The following is a 19,285-nucleotide window of genomic DNA, read 5'->3' as shown; positions in this document are numbered from 1 at the left end:
TCAGGTGCATCTTATTTCTTCAGAATGACTTATTTATGATATTAGGCACCAGAAAGGAATGGACAGAGGAATCAGTGGGGAGATGGGGCAATGGGAGGCTGGGGTGATTCTGCCTAGGGCTGGCCCTGGCCATGCCTGCTTGGGAGTCCATGGGTTCTCAGCTTGCTCCTAATACATGTGAATCTGTTCATTTTAGGATGTCTAGAGAAAGCATGGTGACATGCAATGGATTCGGCAGTGATATCAAAGGGAGGAGGTAGGGTGTGCTGACTAAGAGTGAGATTGTGAGGCTGATAGACAGGAAGTAGCAGAACCAATGAGGGAGGCCTTCTTCTGTTTTCGATTTTGTTTTTTGTTTTTTCAGCTAGAAACCCAGGTACTGGAATAGTGAGTGAAACAGGATTTTAGGGGATGATAGTAGCTAGAGTCGTGAAATGTGGGGTTAGGAAACCAGATTGTAAGGGGTTATGTAGTGAGAGACAGAGTCTAGAGAGAAAATGAGGCATCAGGTGCACATAAGTTTGGTAAGGAAATAGCAGGGAGAAACGAAGTCATATTTTTAGATGGGTATGTTGAGGCCAAAAGACAGAAGTGGGGAAAGGAACTGAAGATCCCGAGGGGAGAGGATAACATTATCTAGTATACTGTGAATCCCCAGAGCCTGACATAGTGCCTGGCTCTCAGCAGATGTTCAAAAAAGCATATATAGTTTAATTTAGTATTTTGAGATATTTATAGTTTCATAGGAAGTTGCAAAAAAAAATACTGACAGTGACAATACCTGTCACCTTGCTGCCCACAAAGATGACATCCCACGTAGCTATAGTACAACATCAAAAGCAGGAAGTTGACATGGGTATCAGGTATCATGCTGACCACCAGACTAGAGAGCTTCTTCAGATTCCAGCATTTACACATACACGTGTACCATGTATGTACAGTTCTATGCAATCTTATCTCATAGAACTGTGTCACCCCTACCACAATCATGTGTGCTTCCCCTGTATAGTTACCTCCAAGCCCAAGAAATTCTTTCCTGAATATTTATTGCAGGTCTGTTGAAAGTATTGCAGGAGTAGGGAGTGAAAAAATGTCCAGATCAGGGGTGGAGACCTGAGAATGCACTAGCTCTATGTTAGAATTTTGAAATATATTTATAGAACCCTGTTTTCTCCAATAAGAATTATGAAAAGATTTAAGTGACAAGTCAGGGAAGCCCTCACGGGAAACTACTATCAGTGACATGTACCCCTGAGCAGGTGGCTGGGTGTTTTTACTTTAACACTCCTGAATATAAAACCATCATCTGGGGACCATGGGACTCAAAAGGCCACAAAGTTATTTCTGAAGTTAGCACACTCATGCTTCTTTTGGCTGATATTTGGATGATTCTTTTGGTCTTGCTCGGGTGAAAAATACGACAAATTAAGCATGAATCTCTCACTTTTGGATGCATTTTGTCAACTCCAACTAGACTCTACAAGTCAAACACAAGGGTATCTACCTTGAGCAAATACAGGGTGACCTTCTTTAGAAGTCTTAGCATGATCACTTTTTACCATCCAGTCCAGACTGATTACAGTAAAATATAAGGATATGGACTTTCCTCAGGTAGTACAGTAGGTTTACTTCAGGATCAGCATTCTTCTCTGTGACCTACATTGTGAAATGAGAAAAGGCATTTTAGGAGGGTAATACCAAACATGTATGGCAATTCTATATTGTTTTGGGGCCATGTTTTTGACAGATGGTAGCTTCACAGGGAAAAAATAACAACGGAAACCTAACACTTGGAGCCAATTTTAAAGAAATTACGGAGCATTATTTCAATGTCTCTGAATTTTCCAATATATATGACAATTATAAATTCTGGATTGCTTTTCCTTATAGTTACTCAGAAAGGGCCTATATGGGAAAACAGATATATAGATTCCAAAACTGACTCCGATAAACGTGACCGTAGGAAGTCATAGAAGAGGTTAGCCAGAGATTTCTTTCCTTTTTTTTTTTTTTTTAAGATTCTATTTATTTACTTATGAGAGCCACAGACAGAGAGAGAGGTAGAGACATAGGCAGAGGGAGAAGCAGGCTTCACGCAAGGAGCCTGATGTGGGACTCGATCCCGGGACTCCAGGATCAAGACCTCAGCCAAAGGCAGACGCCCAACCTCTGAGCCACCCAGGCATCCCGCCAGAGATTTCTTAACGGAGTCATGGGAGGAGTATGTTATAAAGGGAGCCCCTCCTGTTCCCATACCCTGCTCCCAGCCCCCTACTGAAGTGGAGGTGCCACTATGCAGAGGAAGAGCAGAAGGGAGCACGAATCTAGCTCTGCCTCTCATGGTGCACTCCTGGCTCTTACTGCCAATAGACTGAGGCTGGCACATGAGATGGAAACGGTCTGCTCTCCTTGGCCCAGACAGTTCTTCTCCTAGGGATAGTCAGGCAGATCGGGAGAGAAACTTGCAAGGAAGCACAGCGATGAACCCAGACGCAAAGGACATTGTTCCACTAAAAGTGTTTTTACTTTTATCATCCCAGAAGAAGGCAACAAACCACATTATTCACATGCTGCCTCCTACTTCCCAAACTCCTTTACTCAGCCAGAGATGAGCCCATCACCCCTCCACTTGGAATCTTAATGTGAGGAGGAGGCTTAGTGGCATCTCAGAAACAAGGCGTTATAGTTAGATTTGCTTTAACACTCTAATTGTGTGGCCTTTGAAATTATTTCCAAAGGTGGGGACAAGATAGCGGGTAGGGAGTGACAGTGTGCAAGCCAGGACTACTGTAACTTCCTCCTGCTTCCCCTATAATGGGGGGAACACGGCCTGACGACACTACTCTATGCTATAAAGACATTGATATACCTGAGACAACATTCCAGGTAAATAGTGAAACTTCCCAACGACTTTAGCTGCCTGATGAGTACAACACTGATTTAATGCTGTCTCCTTCAATCACATGACATGGCCTCAGTTTCCAAAGGAAGAAAAAGAAGGGCAAGATTAGACTTTGGGGAATTAGTTAAAGGTTGCCAACTGCAGTTCTGAGTTATCAAGTATACAGGACTCCCAGTCATTAAAAAAAAATTTCAGTAATCATATAAGAAATACTGGTCCTACCAAGAGCTGCACTCACAAAACTGTATGGGCACATCCTTTTTCCTCCAGTAATTTATAGACACTTAGGAAATAATGATCTTTTTAGTAAGTATATAAAAAGAGGAGAAACCTCACCAATAACTAGAGAGATGCAAGGAAAACCCCCGAAGATACCACACCCATTAAATTAGCAAAACTTAGGCAGTCTGATTAGAACAAGTTTGGCACATTAAAAATTGGCAAATTATCTACTGGCACCTGTCATGCAATGAATTATGGAAAAAGTAATTTGTGCAGGATTCTGGAAAGCTACCTGGCAGGACCTATGACACTGGCATCGTACAATATCACTTAAGAGATTCTCTTGCCAGTGTTGGTGAGGAGACACATCATAGGATGTTCACTGCAGCGTTTCTTAGGGGTAGTGGGGAATTGGAAGCATCCTATGTGTCTATCGTAGGGTCCTGGATAAATAGAATGAAGGATGTGTGCACCCTGGAGAATTACTAGGCAGAAGTAACAGGTTTTCAAAGAACAACTTGGATAAATCTCAAGAACAGTGGTGAGTCACAAAAGGGAATGTGTAAGTCACAATCGCATTTGTTAAGAACACACCCCCACACACGTACACTCATGCACGACACCATGCAGGCCAAATACTATATATTTCAAAGATATATCTATAATTCTAAATAGCCATATGGAAAATAGACGGGAAGGATATATAATTAAAATGCACAAGAGTGGATGCTTATGGGGGAAGGAGATAAAGAGAAGATAGGATATAAAAAGAACAAAAATGAAATAACATAAAGCAAAAGAGGAGACTTGTTCAGACTGTGATGATGGTGTGCCACTGCCAGATGAGTGTGCTTTGCTCAACTCTGTGCCCCTGGGTCTAAAGAAAGGAAAAACCACTACAAAAATAACAACAAAACCAGTTCCTTCAAAGAGGTATAGAACTTCCCCTTCTTTGGCCATCTGCAACTTGGCTTAGAAATTTCTAAGACAGTGAAGGGTAAAAACAACAAAATATCAGCTGTGATTTCAAAAGATTGGAGACCTGGAGAGGGAATAATCATTCTAATGTGATATTAAGGGAGAAATGATTTTATTCGCCAACAAGGGAAAAGCAGCAAAGCCCATTTTTCTCGTATTCAGAAAAGTTCTTAGCTTTTGAATGACTACAAATTGTTACTCAGCAATTATTTCTTTGATGTTCCAGTTGGCTTCAGGTCATTCAAGATCCTGGCCTACTGGTAAATATTATTGCTAAACCCAGACTTCTTCTTTGTTCTTTTTTTTCCCCCCTCTTAAGCTGTTGTTTAGTTCATAGGCTTCCTAAAAATGATGTTTTCCTGCTGTCTGACAGGCAAAAATCCCAAGAAATTTTGCCTTGATTAAAGTTGTGTTTCTTCCTTTAGGGAAGAATATCAGTAATCTAAAACAACTGAAGCTTAAGAAGCAAAAGCATTAACACCAAATTACTGTCCAAAGCAGTTTTTCATTTTAATACTTTACTAGTTTTTTTCTCTAATTGTCCCAAAGCACCTCAAACTTTTCATTTATTCCTCTTGCATATTAAAGTACAAGGTTGAGAACAACTGGCATAGGCTAAGCATTAGAGTTGCCACATCTCTTTGGAAGTGGAGAAGGTAGCTTACTTATTACTCCATATTTTAGACAGAGATGCTAACCTCTGAGTTAATTGCTCAATGTGAGATTAAGGCAAAACAAAATCAAAATCATTCTTTGCTACTATTGTCCTCAATGTCATATATGCCTTCTATTAAAATAGCATTGGTGAACTCAAGTACAGCTAATATCCAAAAAAAGGGAGGGATGACAATTTTTCATACCTGTGCCAGACTTTGGTCGTAATATAACAAAGAAAATGGGAGTTCCTTACTGATTCCAAAAGAGAAGCAAAGAGCAAGCAAAGGCCCCCATGCCTTAATACTTCGCACCAAACCTTGAACTAATGATCAATATTCAAGTTCATACTACTATATATGACTTGAGTGAGGATAAAGACATAGCAAGTGGCATTGCAGTGAAAAAAAAAAAAAGTTAGCTTGGCTTTTGTCCCTGGTATGCCCAAATCACAGTAATCATCTCATAAACTTACCTTTCTTCCATTCACAAAAAAAATCAGTTCATCAGAATTGGGAACAGAAGCCATCATACCAGGAAAAAAAAAGGTCTCCACCAGAATAGAGGTTTGTTTGTTTTTTCTAAAGAGTAGCTATGTCAGAGCAAACACCTGGATAACTATCAGCCTTGTTAGCAGCAGGCTGACCTGGGGTGATTTATAGCCATACTGCCACATGAGGAGCACCAACCACGGCTCTCTGCTTGCCCTGCCCACAGAGACTTGGAATGGTTCTTGGCAGAGCCCTGTCTCCTCCTTTCTTACAAATCAAGCCAGTGTCTTTGTCCCTTTTGGAGTCTGACTGGTTTCCCAAGGGAAATGTATTTTAATGTATTTTTAATAGTAAAAACTGTGTTTTAAACAGGGTGTTATCTGGCCAAATCATCAATCAATACAGTGCTATCAAAACTCATAAAACTTCCTTTGATTTTTCCTGTGTAATGGGAGGATTTCATCACGTGTGTAACTAAAGACTTCTTAAAATATGTTTTTAAAGACTCAATTATAACAATCTACAAGTATATTCTCCTTCTTTAATCTTTTTTTTTTTGGTAATCACCTTGTTTCTTCAAATTTCATCAATTTAATGACATCAAACTACCTAAAACCATGAACATGTACGGAGGCTTGCCACGCACCAGTCTGTTCTCAGAACTCCTTTAATCCTTCAACAGCTTTAGAGACTAAGGAATGGAAGCACAGATATTAAACAACTTGCCCAGTGTCACACAGGCAAGGGGTGACGGAGTTGCTCCAGATTGTCTAGAGCTCTCTAGATTCCATGCTCAAGATGGAATCTTGGTAGAAAATGAGGCTGGAGGAGTAGGCACTCCAGAGTATGTAGGGAGGTCTTGCAGGTATATTAAGGGTTATTCTGAGTCTTCTCAATAAGATGGAAGACATTGGAGGGTTTTGACGAGGGTGACAGAAACCATTTTAAGTTTTAAAAAGACTGCTTTGGCTGTTTTGCAGAGAACGAAAAGGTGGGAGCCAGAGTGGGAGAAGAGAGATGATTATAAGTCAGACAGTGGCGCAGTGAAGAGCTGATGAGGCTAGGACAAGAGTGACAGTGGGGACATGGGCAAGAAGGGGTCAGATTTGCTGACAGACTGGATGTGAGGTGTTGGGGTGGGGAGCCGAGTCAAGGTGGTCTCCACAGCTTTCGGGTTGACCAGGTGGATGGGGCTATCCACCATAAGTTCTATTTGGACATGTTAAGTTTGGAAAGCCTAAAAAACATGCAAATGGAAATGGTTAAGTGGGTTGTTGGATATTCAAAACTGCCTTCTTCACTTTTTATCTTAAAAAGGAGGAAGACTCAAGGTTTGGGCAGAGATTCACTTCAGAGACTCCAATCCAGTCTTCCTTTAAGATCCAAGCTCTGTCCTCACCAACAGAGCAGTGTGGCTACACGCTCCCCTGCCTGCCTCCACAGTTCCCATCCTCTCTGAGTGCTTCCTACCCAAACAGGAGTTCGAAGGATCAATGAGAGTTTATCAGAAGAACAAAGAAAGGACATGTCTAGCCTAGGGAACGATTTGTGTAAAGTCAAGGAAGTCTGATACTGCATATTGTTTCAGCGATTTACAAGTAGTTTTATTCGTATACATGAATTGCATGGGTATGAATGACAGGAATAGGAGTATCAAATATCATTCATTCAAAAATATCTGTGTGCCTGACAAGACCACTCTTCTCATGGAGGGGAAGGGTGTGTGTGTTCTGTGGGAATCTTAAAGTATTAGATAAAATGACATGTGTTTCTAATGCGGTGGACAATAAACTAGGGACACAAGGTAAATTCAGGAGATGATGGGCAATGTGACGAACAGGCTAAGGTGATACAAAGTGACTTAGGAGACTAGTTTAGGGTAGTCAGTGCTGAGTACATTTGACCTGAGTCCTACGGGAAGGCCCACGGAGAGACTGCATGGGAAAAGGGGCTCAAGTGGCCCAGAGAAAGAACTGAGGTTGGCATGTTAGAAGGCCAGTGTGGTGGACTGTGGATGGTAGGACAATGGGGGAATGAAGGGAGGTCAGAGAAATGGTAGGGGCTAGGACAAGGGAGTCTGCAGGTTTCTAGGTGGGAAGGGACGCCACCAGAGAGCTTTGAGCCAAGATGTAATATGATGTGATTTGTATTACATCATTCCACTCTACAGAGAATGAGTTATTGCTGGTAACAGGGTAGCATGGAGACCAGCTCTGAAGCCATTTCCCTGTTTCCCATTAAAAGTTGATGGGTTTATGATGGTGGCAGCAGAGGCAGAGAGAACGGGACAAATTGATATGAATTTTGGAGGTAGAACCAACAGGGCGTCTTCAGTTTGAGTTGCTTAATTGGACTTCCAAGTGCACATGTCAGTTGGATATAGGAATCCAGAGGTCAGGGATCCCTGGGTGGCGCAGCGGTTTGGCGCCTGCCTTTGGCCCAGGGCGCGATCCTGGAGACCCGGGATCAAATCCCACGTCAGGCTCCCAGTGCATGGAGCCTGCTTCTCCCTCTGCCTGTGTCTCTGTCTCTCTCTCTCTCTCTCTGTGACTATCATAAATAAAAAAAAAAAAAAAAAAAAAAGGAATCCAGAGGTCAGAGAAGTCCAGACTGAAGAAGCAAATTAAGAGTCATCAGCTCATAGATGATGTAAGCACATACTCCGTGGGAACTGTAAAGTATCAGGAAAAAAGTCACATTTCTTGTGGCAAGATACTTTGAAATATTGGCTGATATGCTTCCTCCTGGCCATTGGCCATTCCTTTCCCCATTCTTCAGGTCTAAGTAAGGACATTTCACATTCCTGGCCTTCAGAGTGGGTCCTTATGGCAGGCATGAAAAGAAAAAAAAAATCTAGCGTAGGCTCAAACCAGCCCTTGAAACTCTTGGCAGAGACACCAGGAACAAAGGCAGGTGATGCTGTGGCCAGGGATGCCAGGGGCAAGTGTCCTCTTCTCATGCCACTGGCCTCAATCTACTATAGGAACTGTACTAAGGGGGTTCCTCTAAGTGAGCGTGACTGAATTTCTGCGGCCAGGTGGAATGGAGCTTGAGATAAAATTTAAGTCTGTATCAATACATCTGTATCTATCTCTATCTCTATATTGTGAAATGCTTCCCTATTTTAGCACATTTAATCTGCATGATAATGTTTGAAGTAGGAATAAAACTCTCCATTTTAAATGAGGGCTCTGAAGCACCAGGGGGAAGATACAGTCGCAGGTTTTGTACATCTGGGTCTGTGCCCTGTCAATTCTATCCATCTATAATTTCACACACTTGTTTCCTCAACTCCCTAGTGAGATAGAGAGTAATTCTGTTTCCCTGGAATGCTAGATATTTTACCCTGAGTAATAAGGTTTCCACTGCAGAACATTGCAGCTTTTAAATGTCAGTGCAATTTCCTTTGGCTTTTATCCATCAATTTTTCAAAAACTGTAAGGCCTGACTCTGGGTGCCTTCCAGCCACCAGTTGGCTTGTCTCAGTTTTATCACTGATGGGACATGCTTGGTAGGAAGACCCAGTATGACCCTCCTGAGGTGTATTGGCAATTCCAGGCTATATTAACTTTTTTTTTTTTTCCCCTCAAGCAGGTGGAGCTGCAGCATCTCCCTGGTGAATAGAAATGTGTATATCTGGAACATGAGCTGTTAGAGATTTAACAGCACAGAGATCCTTCCAGAGACCTAGGGTTCTTTAAGCTTGTAACAACATAGCGGTAGTCACTCGTACTACGTGAAAATGGACAAGTAGGCTTGGATTGCTTGCTTAGAGACATAAAACTATGGACCGCTCATTGTCTGGGTGGGAAGTCTCCTCCTCCCTGGAGACCCAGGCCGTGTTCAGAGCTCAGCTGCTTTGCAGACCTGGAGACCTCATCCTGGAATTGCCTTCTCCAGTCGGAAAGTACCAGTAACAAATCAAACACAGACAGAAATACGGCTCTTAGGGACTAAATGGTCTCAACAGATACTGCCCTCCTCCCAAATTCCCACAGATTTTGTCTATAATTTACAATCTGTACTCCATTTGGATTTTGAATTCTGGGTTATCTATGAAACAGAGCCCTCAGTTCCGTCACCAAGCAGCTAGCCCAGAGTTCCACAGCATTCTTGGGCCATGCAGTGATCTACTCCAGGAACTAAGACTTTCCCATGGAGGGCTGGGTAACGTTGCCCTTGCCTTCTTCCTGTAAAACATGGGCTTCTGCAGCAGTTGCCCCTGGACGTGAGAGAGCCGAGAGAGCAGGCTTCTGCGGGCATTTCAGCGTAGGCCCAGGCTCACCTGCATCTCTGCAGACAGTTGGTCTCCACAAAGGGCATTTCTGTTGGTACGTTCCACACTGATGTAACAAAATGGGTCATTTTCCAAGGCTTTTAGTTTTTGCGGTTGTGGCAGGGCAGAGACTGACGAGGTAGGTGTGTCTTCACTCCTTCCTTCTAGCTGCTTCTCCAGGGAGGGGCATTTTTCCTCCCTGCTGCTCTGGTGGTTTGTTTTGGAAGAACAAGCTGAGAAACAGAGTGGAGGAAACAAAAGGAAGATTCAGAGTTGGGGAAGGCGGACAAGCCCCACCAGGGAGAGAATTTGATGGGTTTTGGAGAAAGACCAGTTGCGGGGCTTGAGAGAATTAGGAAGAAATAGGCTTTCTAGAAGTGTTGTGAAGAGTTACAGATTTCAATGAACATTCTTCAAGAGACACGAAGATTGGAACACATATTAACATTACTTTTGGTTACCAGACTGTATTTCTTAGTGCTGCTTGGTACACAGATAGTGGGCACAAGAAATCTGTCAGTATGAAAATCCGGCCATCCAGAACTGGAATATTTATTTGGATCCTAGTATATTTTGTTGGAGGGACAAGCAGGCAGGTTCCATTGGGTGGACCCAATGAGAATAACACTACCTGTTATTGGCACTTTCCAGCTCAAGTCCCCCTCTTCTCTCTCAGGACCCACCCACCTCCAATTCCTGGGTTCTGACCTCTGGTGGGCTGATTACCCCACTTTAGGGGTCTATGAAAATGTTTTCCTTTTAAAATCAGAAGAGAAAAATGAATATAAATGAGGCTGGATTATATTTTTGTACCAATGCAGTTGTAAAACACAATTTTCGCTATTTAAGGGAGGAAGGATCCCACAAAGGCAAAAAGCTCCCAAACAGGTTCCATCCTGCACCACCTCCTCCGATCGCAGGGCTTACTAAGATCCATCGGGGCAGGTTGAATTCAGGGCTGAAATATTTGCAACACTTTGTCCACAGACCTAAACCAAATTCTCCAACTTTGTTCTTGATAGAAGTCTGTACGGTAATCTGATCTTCACCTAACTGCTCTATCTATGCATGGTTCAATCGTCCCGCGTCCAGGGGACGTCTTTAAACTCTGGCACGCGGGCACAATCATGTCCCTGCCCACATTCCCAGCTGCTTACTTCAGTGGGTCAAACCCATTCTTTTCACAAACTTCTATATGACTAAATGTTACTCCCGACTCCTTTTCATTCAGCTAAATTTAATCCAAATGAAAGCTTTGCTGCTTGAGCAGCTCTACCTCATATGGACTTCTAGAATTTGTGAGCCACTCTGCAGCATACCTGGAGAGATGTGGGCCTTTTAGGACTCCACACAGCAAAGGGTCCTCCATTATCTGGTTGTGCTCACCAGAGCCTTGACTCTAGTGGCCAGGCCAAAAGCCTCCCAAATGGACTTCCTTTTCCCTTCTAGTCCCTCAAACTTGTTTTCCACAGTGCAGCTGGAATGATCCATTAAAAACACAAATATGAATACGTCAACGTCAATTGTGTGTGCCTAGTCTTTCAGTGACTTACCCTATATTTGGAAAAAAACAAAGATGCTAACATGGCCCACATGGTCTGAGGGTCTGGCCCTGCCCCACGCAGACTCTCCATCCCACTGAGAATATTTCTAGCACAGACACCCCAGTTCTTGGGCCACACGCCTCATTTTCCCTCCCAGAACCCTTAAGCATGTTATTTCCTGGCACCATCTGCTGCAGTTCTCTCCCAGTAATGCCTTCTTATCATTCAGGGCGTGGCCCTACTGTTGCTCTCTCAGGAAGTTGTCTGACCCCGCCCCCCTCCCATACTTCGTATTTCTTTGGAGCACTTATCAAAACTTGCAATGACGTTTGTGTGATTGCTTGTTTAATGCCAGTCTCTCCTATTGGATCATAAACCCCATGTGGCCAGGGTCTATATTTGTCTTGTTAACCATTATGTCTCCAATGTCTGGCACTTACAAAGATTTTTCTCTCTCTTTTTTTTTTTAAAGAATGACTGAATACATACTATCATGAGATCTTTATAGTAAAGATTTTAGGGTGTGTCTGCTATTGGTTTCTTGTTCTTCCTCACTAAAGAACTGATGATAAGCCTAGGCAGTGTGGCTGAGAATAAAATGTATTCCTTCTGGATCCTCCTCTGGGTGGTCTATGTTGTTCTTGTCCTTCTATGAGTCCCACTCTATTTCAGGACTCTTAGTGCTCATCGCAGACAGTTCTTCAGCTTTCTGCTTTTGTACCTGCTTAAAGAAAAGTCATGAAGTATGAAATCCTCATCTGTGATTTCTACTGAAGTCCTGGCATCTCTCCAATTTGCTTTGCAGCTTTCTGGATGTCTGTTTGACTTTCTAATGAGAAGGACTCCATGCCGCTGTGGTTTTGTTTAACTTGAGTGTCCTGTATCTGTGTTCTCTTTGGTAGCTTCATTCTCTCTGCAGGACCGGCATGGTCTCCATGACTGCGCAGAGGTGAGGGCATCTGCATTCTGGAATAACAATAAGAGTTCATTTTTATTGAGTGCTTAATATGTGCTGGGCACTGTTCTAAGTATTAGGCCATTTAATCCTCAAACCAAATTAATGAGGCAAGGACTTTTATAATGTCCATTTATACAGAAAAACCAAGGCACGAGAGTTTAACTAACTTGCCCAAGTTAGTTAACCTAACTAATAAATAGTACAGCTAGGATTCAACCTAGGCAGCCTGGCTCCAGAGCCCTGGCTGGTCACTACTAAGAACCAGGGCCTTCCTAGGGACTTGTGAATGCTATGGTATTTCTGGGTGGCTTCATTAATCAAACCTTTCAATGAGAGAAATCATTAGGGAGTGACTCAGAGAACCCATCTCCTGTCCTGCTCCCTTGGTGACTGCGGGAGTCACTGTAGGGAGGGAGGGAGGTGTTGGAGGCGGTGGGTGTATGGAATTCTCGTCTGGCTGGGAAGTTACTGCTGCCTTGGCCAGTTGCTCTTTCTCAAATGGAAGAACCTGCTTTCTGCTCAGCAAAAAGAACTGGCATACAGATATGGGCTGAAAATAAGACAGATGTTTAGAATTTGATGCTGATCTTTTGTGTTTTTCATATGGCACAGTCCTGGCCATAATAGGAACTCAAAAAAGACTGAATGAAGAAAATAACACAAGTGGGATGGGTTCCTCAGTTTGGGTTCTTGGCTCATTTTCTGTGTTGAAGTCCATTCTGCCAATTTAATAGAAGATACAGAAATAATTAAATTCACCCAAGAAGCTAAAAGATCAAGGAATGATGCAGAAGAGTTACTGTTTTAAGTCTTAATGTTTAGGCCATCAGAGCATATCAAGTGGTATCCAGACGTTTTTTGCTGGGCTTCCATGTACGATCACAACCAAGGAACAGCTGGATTTTCTCAGAGGATTGTCTTTCCTGTGCATTTCTTCCCATACACTTCCTCCATTTATCTTTCTGGTCTAACACCACTGTGCATCATGTGCCCCATACAACAATACAAACCTACTACCATGCCAGTAACTCAAATTCAGTCCTCTGCTCTGCCTTGGGCCCTTTAAATTCTTTTTCTTATTTATATGCCTTGTTTTATTTTTCTCTTCTCACTAATGCTATAGCTCATGCTTTTGTCCTCCCCACCACCCAGTCTGTTCCTTATTTCATTTTCTACTCATTTTCCATTTAAACAATCATTTGTGATCACAATGCTATCAAACTGAAAATTAAAGATTAAAAAAAAAAGATATCTAGCCACAGATAAAATTTAAATTTTAAATACTTGGGTTCAAAGAAGGAATAAAAACAGAAAATACAGACTTAATAAACAGCAATGCAAAAGTTATATATCAATATCTATGAGATACAACTAAACTACATTCAGGGAGAAATTTAACTTCAAATGTTTTTATTTTTTTATTTATTTAAAATTTTTTTTTAAATTTATGATAGTCACAGAGAGAGAGAGTGAGAGAGAGAGAGGGGCAGAGACACAGGCAGAGGGAGAAGCAGGCTCCATGCACTGGAAGCCCGATGTGGGATTTGATCCCAGGTCTCCAGGATCGCGCCCTGGGCCAAAGGCAGGCGCCAAACTGCTGCGCCACCCAGGGATCCCCAAATGTTTTTATTTTAAAACTAATTAAAAATGAACTCAAAAAAGTTTCATTAGAAAAGAAAAATAAACCAAGAGGAAGTAGATATAGGTATATAACAACGACAAAAACTGAAAAAAATATTTAGAAAACAAGAAGAGTAGAATTGATAAATAAAACCAAAACCTTTTTTTTTTTAAATCTAATAATTTAAAAATCTTATAAGTGCCCTTTGAAATGAGAAAATTCAAATAAACAAAATTAGGAATAAGAACTAGAATATAACCATTATGTTCAACTTTATGCCTATAGATTTGCATTGCTTATACTACTAAAAATTTAGGACAAATGCACTTCAATGAAAAAAATAGCTGGCCATGATATGTCGGTACCATGGTAAACAATTTAGCCGTTAAAAATACTGAAGATTTCTATATACAGGATTTAAAGGCTTTGTAAACTGGAAAGAGGCATGAAAATACTGGTAATTATTATATTTGTTGCTGTTTTCCTTGTTATATTTCCAACAAAAACTACTGGCAACCAGCATCATACGTAAACTGTCTCCCTAAGTTCAAACTCCTGCTTTACCTTGCTATCCTTTTCACCCTTCACATAACCTACGTACGAACTGCCCTAGTGCTGGAGATGATGGATGTAGAAGAGCACCCCAAAAGCAAAGGGTGTAAAGGAATGAGTGGGAATTCAAAAAGGACTTAATGAGTTGAGTGGGTGTATGGCAATGCCATTTGCAAAATCAGCTTGTTTGTGTATATAACAATTGGAGGAGAAGAAGTCTGATGTTCTGTACTGTTTGGTATTTGAACATTTATGTTAGAATACTCCCGACTGGAGATTTTTTGAATATGCTTTGGATACTAAAAATATTATGTGGTAATGCCTTTTGAACTTAACCTATAAGTATCCTGGCTGTGATTATTTGGCCATTCTCACCTTAACATAGTACATCTATTTTAGTAGTAAATACAACCAATCTTCATTTTAAGCACACATGTTAGGGAAAAAGATTCAATGAACAGAATAAGGCTAAACATTACTGCACTGAAGTTTATGATGACAAATATTTCCATAGGTTTTATTTAATTATTTCCACAGTTCCTTCACATTCCTCTCCAAAAATCATCTTAGGAGGTAACTGTTCTATCCAACATTTTATTGACTGAATTAATGATTCTTTAATAAATGACAGCTCTAGAACGTCAAGTGAATTGTCAACCTGTGCATTAAAATAAACAAGACCTTGTTTTTTTAGTCACCACGGGTTATCACTTATGCTCATTTAATAGACTAATGATAAAAGCTCAATAAAAACTATTTTAGCCGTAGCATCTTAAATAAGAAACTCCGCAAGTGGTAAGGAAACAACAAAACCCTTTCTGTTCTCCCATTTTTCTAAGAATAGAAATGTTATGGTGTAAACTCTCATTTTCTTTATAACATCAGCATGCAAATACTATGCACAATTGGAAAAAAAATTGTACTAAACACCATGCTTTGTTGAAGCTCTAGGAACATAAATGCTAACACATAATAACTATATGAAGATTACATTTTTAAAAATATGTAAATGTGAAAAATTGTGTAAATATGAAACAAATATTTATGAGTGGCCCTAATTTTCCATATATTTGAGATAAAGATGTTTATACTAATTACCTTCCCAGTGTTTAAAACCATTCATAAAATCAACTTTTGTTCTCAAGCCCCAAATATTAGGTAATAAGCATTTAGAATCAATCCATGGAATCTAAGAGAAAAATTCAGAAGACAAGGAATATGATTTAAAAGGAGCAAAAACTTTTAAAACAATCCACTATATAATTAATTACCAGCAAAATTTCTCTTTTTAAACATTTATCTATTTCTCAAAAAATATTTAACTTGTTTATTTTCTCTCTTTCTAAACAGGTATTCATTATTTTTGTAGATAAATTAGGATTCCTAATTCTTTGACATACTATACAGCAGAGATTAAATGTAAACTATACTTACTCTAGCTAAAAATAGTTTTTCAATATAGCAGTAAAGTTAGGGAATCAATATGCTCAAATCACGACAAATATACTTATTTAAAATCTGATTTTTTTATTTTAGATCTTTTGACATTAGTATCAATTTATATGAGGTTCTTTTTTTAAAAAAAGATTTTATTTATTTATTCATGAGAGACACACAGAGAGAGAGAGAGAGAGAGAGGGGCAGAGACACAGGCAGAGGGAGAAGCAGAATCCATGCAGGGAGCCTGACATGGGACTCAATCCATGGAGACATGGGTCTCCAGGATCAGGCCCTGGGCTGAAGGCGGCGCTAAACCTCTGAACCACCAGGGCTGCCCTATATGAGGTTCTTATTAACATGAGGAAACCCCAATCACTTCAGAAGCAAAATTTGAGTTTAAATTCTTTAAGTTTAAAAAATTATTGACTTTTATCAAAATTTAAACAAAAAACATAATTATGAAGGACAGAGAACACTCTTCAGGTGCAACAGATTTGCCCATACTGATTATTAAAAATGTGTAGAGCCTATTTTAAAACTAGTATATAAAACAAAGGAAAAGCCTCATCAAATCTTGTGATTTGTATTTTCTCATGTGCTTGTTTGCAAATTATGTAATAACTTAATATAATTAATATAATATTAATGAATATAGTATTCAGTTATTTGGGGGTGCCTGGATGGCTCAAATCAGTTAAGTGTCTGACTCTTGGTTTTGACTCAGGTCATGATCAGGTTCGTAAGATCCGCCCCAAGTTGGGCTCTGGGCTCAGCCAGGAGTTTTGTCTTCCTCTCCCTCTGCCCCTCTCCCCACTCGAGTGTGTATTCTCCATCTCTCTCTCTCATAAATGAATCTTTAAAAATAAATAAAATTCAGTTATTTTTTTCCTATAAGGAGTAAAAGCAAAGTCAATTAGCATAAAGTTATCTTAAGCTTTTAAAAAAGCTCATCTTTTTGGCTTCCAAAAAACCAAAAACAAATACAGCCTTTAAAAACAAGTAGTCATTGGCGGGATATGGAAACTGAAGGAGGATTCAGTATGGAATAGATGAGAAGAGCTAAACACAAGTAAATCAATTTATCTTTAGACTATCAAATTTTTCCTTTATCAATCTTTTATTAAAATAAGGGAAGACTTACAGAAGGGTAACTAGAATTTAGTAATATTTCATAGGGTCAAAATTTATCTAAAAAGCTAATTTGTAGTATTGCACAGAATTTCCTGAAATTTTTCAGTGCTTGTCTGTCCATTATAAACCCAAAGCACAAGATGATGTCTTCATAGAATAGTTTTAAAAAAGACATTTTCTCGACTTTAAATCTTTGCTTTATATAGGCAAAAGCAGCGTGACAAAGAAAAGCCATTCAGTGAGGGTCTTTTTCACTGTCATCTAAGCTTAGACCGATGGCGTCATTAAATTTAAAACAGGCATAACTGGGCAGCCAGGGTGGCTCAGTGGTTTAGCGCTGCCTTCAGTCCAGGGTGGGATCCTGGAGACCCAGGATCGAGTCCCGCATGGAGCCTGCTCCTCCCTCTGCCTGTGTCTCTGCCTCTCTCTCTCTGTGTATCTCTCATGAATAAAAAAAACAAAACAAAACAAAAAAAAGGCATAACAAGTTTGCAAAGTTCCAGCTGAGGAGCCTCTCAGCTTTCCATATCCTGTAGATGAGAATCATTGGTGGTTTCTCTCCCGTGGTCTATACAGAAAGTTTTTAGGAGACACACAAAGATCAGAATTTTGCTGTCCAAGTTCAATAGCTGCTGGCCTGGAAAGAGGGCGAATGTGATGGGAATACTGGATCTCCAGAGTGGCACACGCACGCAGATCTGCCCGGTGGGTCAGGGTCAGGGTCTCGAACTACAAAAACAGAGCTGACAACTGATGGGACAAACTGGCTCAACCAGTGCGCACCAACTGTACTCACCCTCCTGGGCAGCTCCACAGCACTCCAGGCTATTCCTTCTGGGTCTGTCTTCACTGATTTCCTCATCCAGCCCACAACCTTGTTCTGCCCAGGGCATAGCAAACCAACACCCTGGAAACGAGGACAGCCCCTCTGCAATAGTGAAATGTGCGGCCCAGTATTCTCAGGGAGGCCAGGCCACTGGGGGTAACATCCGCAAACGCGCGCCTGTGTCCTTGTTCGGTCGCAAGGGGAGACACACACCTTCCCTACACTTAGGAAACCAGGGGTCCGTTCCAATTAAATTCTCTTACCTGCACCGAGCAGGCACTAGAGGAAGAAGGAAGAAAGCCATTTCTTGAAAGCAGGAGGTACATCCATTACATTCGCATCGTTGAGGCACAAACGAATTTCTCTGAGTTTTGGCAAGTTTGACAAATGGGTTCAAGGAGCGTCAAGGCGTCTGAAGCGGTTGCAGGAACTTTACGCACCGGGATTCCTTTGGGGCCTGGCGCGAACCGTTCTCCGCTTCGGTTCCGACCCGACCCTGTGCTTTCCAGGAGACACGGAATCTACTGCAGGAAACAGCCCCAAAGGCCTGAGCTTCGCGAGCTCAAGGGCTCTGCTCCAGCCGGCGCCACCCTTCGGCCCTGCGGCGGCCCCGGGACGCGGGGCGAGGGGCTCGTCACAGGGACGTGCTGGCGGCGGCACTGACCGGGTGGCCGCGGCTCTGCGTGGTCGCCCGCTCCGGTCCCTGGTGCCTAGGGGTCGGGACCCACGTGGCGACGAGGCGGCCTGCAGGGCCAACGGCGGGGGACGGTGGGGGGGGTGCGAGCCTAACCTCCGGGTCTGGCGCACACGTGGCTCAGCAGGTGCATGTGGGCGCCCCGGGGCCTGCGTGGTCGCCTGCTCGGGTCCCTGGCGCGTAGGGGTCCCGGACCCACGCGGCCCACGGGGCCAACAGCGGGGGGGGGAGGTGCAAGCCCAACCGCCGGGCACCATACGCACGTGGCGCAGCAGGTGCGTGTGGGCGCCGCAGGGCCTGTGTGGTCACCTGCTCGGGTCCCTGGCAGGCAGACGACCTGGACCCGCGGGGCCAACGGCGGGGGGCGGGGAGTGGTGCGAGCCCACCGGCCCGGTCCTGGGCACGTGGCGCAGCAGGTGCATGTGGGTACCACGAGCCCTGTATGGTCACTCGCCCCGGTCCCTGGTGCCTAGGGGTCCCGGACCCGCGAGGCATCGAGGCGGCCTGTGGGGCCAACAGCGGGGGGAGCAGTGCGAGCCTAACCTCCGGGTCCGGCGCGCACGTGGCGCAGCAGGTGCACGTGGGCACCACGAGCCCTGCACGGTCACACGGTCCCTGACGGGTAGGGGTCCGGGGCCCGCGTGGCAACTAGGCGGCCTGCGGGGCCAAGGCTGGAGGGCGGGAGCCCACCCGCCGGGTCCAGCGCGCACGTGGCGCAGCAGGTGCCTGTGGCCGCCGGGGGGGGGGGGGTGGGGGGGGTGGGGGGGGTGGGGGGGGTGGGGGCTGCACGTGCGGGCGCCGCCCCGCCCCGCGCCGGCGCAGTCGTGGCCTCGGGGCTCCCCTCCCCTCCCCCACTCCCCTCCCCTCCCCCCTCCCGTCCCCCGCGGCAGGGGGTGCGTGGCGGGCCCCTTCCGTCGGCCGCCGCCCGGGTGGTGCAGCGCCGGGACGTTCCAGGGCGGGTGGCGGGGCGCGGGCTTTGGGCACCGGGTGCACCTG

At 43.2% G+C, this 19,285-nt stretch overlaps 1 protein-coding gene and 1 long non-coding RNA gene across 5 annotated transcripts in view; both read right to left on the bottom strand.

Annotated features, from left to right (window-relative positions):
* Positions 1 to 5,497, bottom strand: part of LOC112656511 (aldehyde oxidase 4-like) — a 64,365-nt gene extending 58,868 nt beyond the window's left edge. Inside the window, exons 1-2 of one of the 4 annotated variants that reach the window (XM_025441893.3) lie at positions 5,232 to 5,497; positions 1,599 to 1,656 (exon numbers count right to left, since the gene is read on the bottom strand). In XM_025441893.3, the coding sequence (XP_025297678.3) occupies positions 1,599 to 1,656; positions 5,232 to 5,288 (115 nt within the window). In that variant the 5' untranslated portion in view covers positions 5,289 to 5,497. Of the gene's footprint in view, positions 1 to 1,504; positions 1,657 to 2,869; positions 3,333 to 5,231 lie in introns of those variants that run through there. The other 3 variants (XM_049106556.1, XM_049106555.1, XM_049106557.1) reach the window with 3 other exon arrangements.
* Positions 5,498 to 11,481: 5,984 nt separating this feature from the next.
* LOC112656604 (uncharacterized) lies at positions 11,482 to 19,031 on the bottom strand. Its single transcript, XR_003134495.3, has 2 exons — positions 17,859 to 19,031; positions 11,482 to 12,033 (listed from the first exon to the last, which is right to left on the bottom strand). It is a non-coding gene; the product is annotated as an uncharacterized LOC112656604 (long non-coding RNA).
* Between the last annotated feature and the right edge of the window lie 254 nt (positions 19,032 to 19,285).

Source organism: Canis lupus, chromosome 37 (genome assembly GCF_003254725.2).
Source record: "Canis lupus dingo isolate Sandy chromosome 37, ASM325472v2, whole genome shotgun sequence".
Classification (NCBI taxonomy): Eukaryota; Metazoa; Chordata; class Mammalia; order Carnivora; family Canidae; genus Canis; species Canis lupus.
The sequence above is the reverse complement of the archived record's forward strand: the minus strand, read 5'-3'. Positions and strand labels throughout refer to the sequence as shown.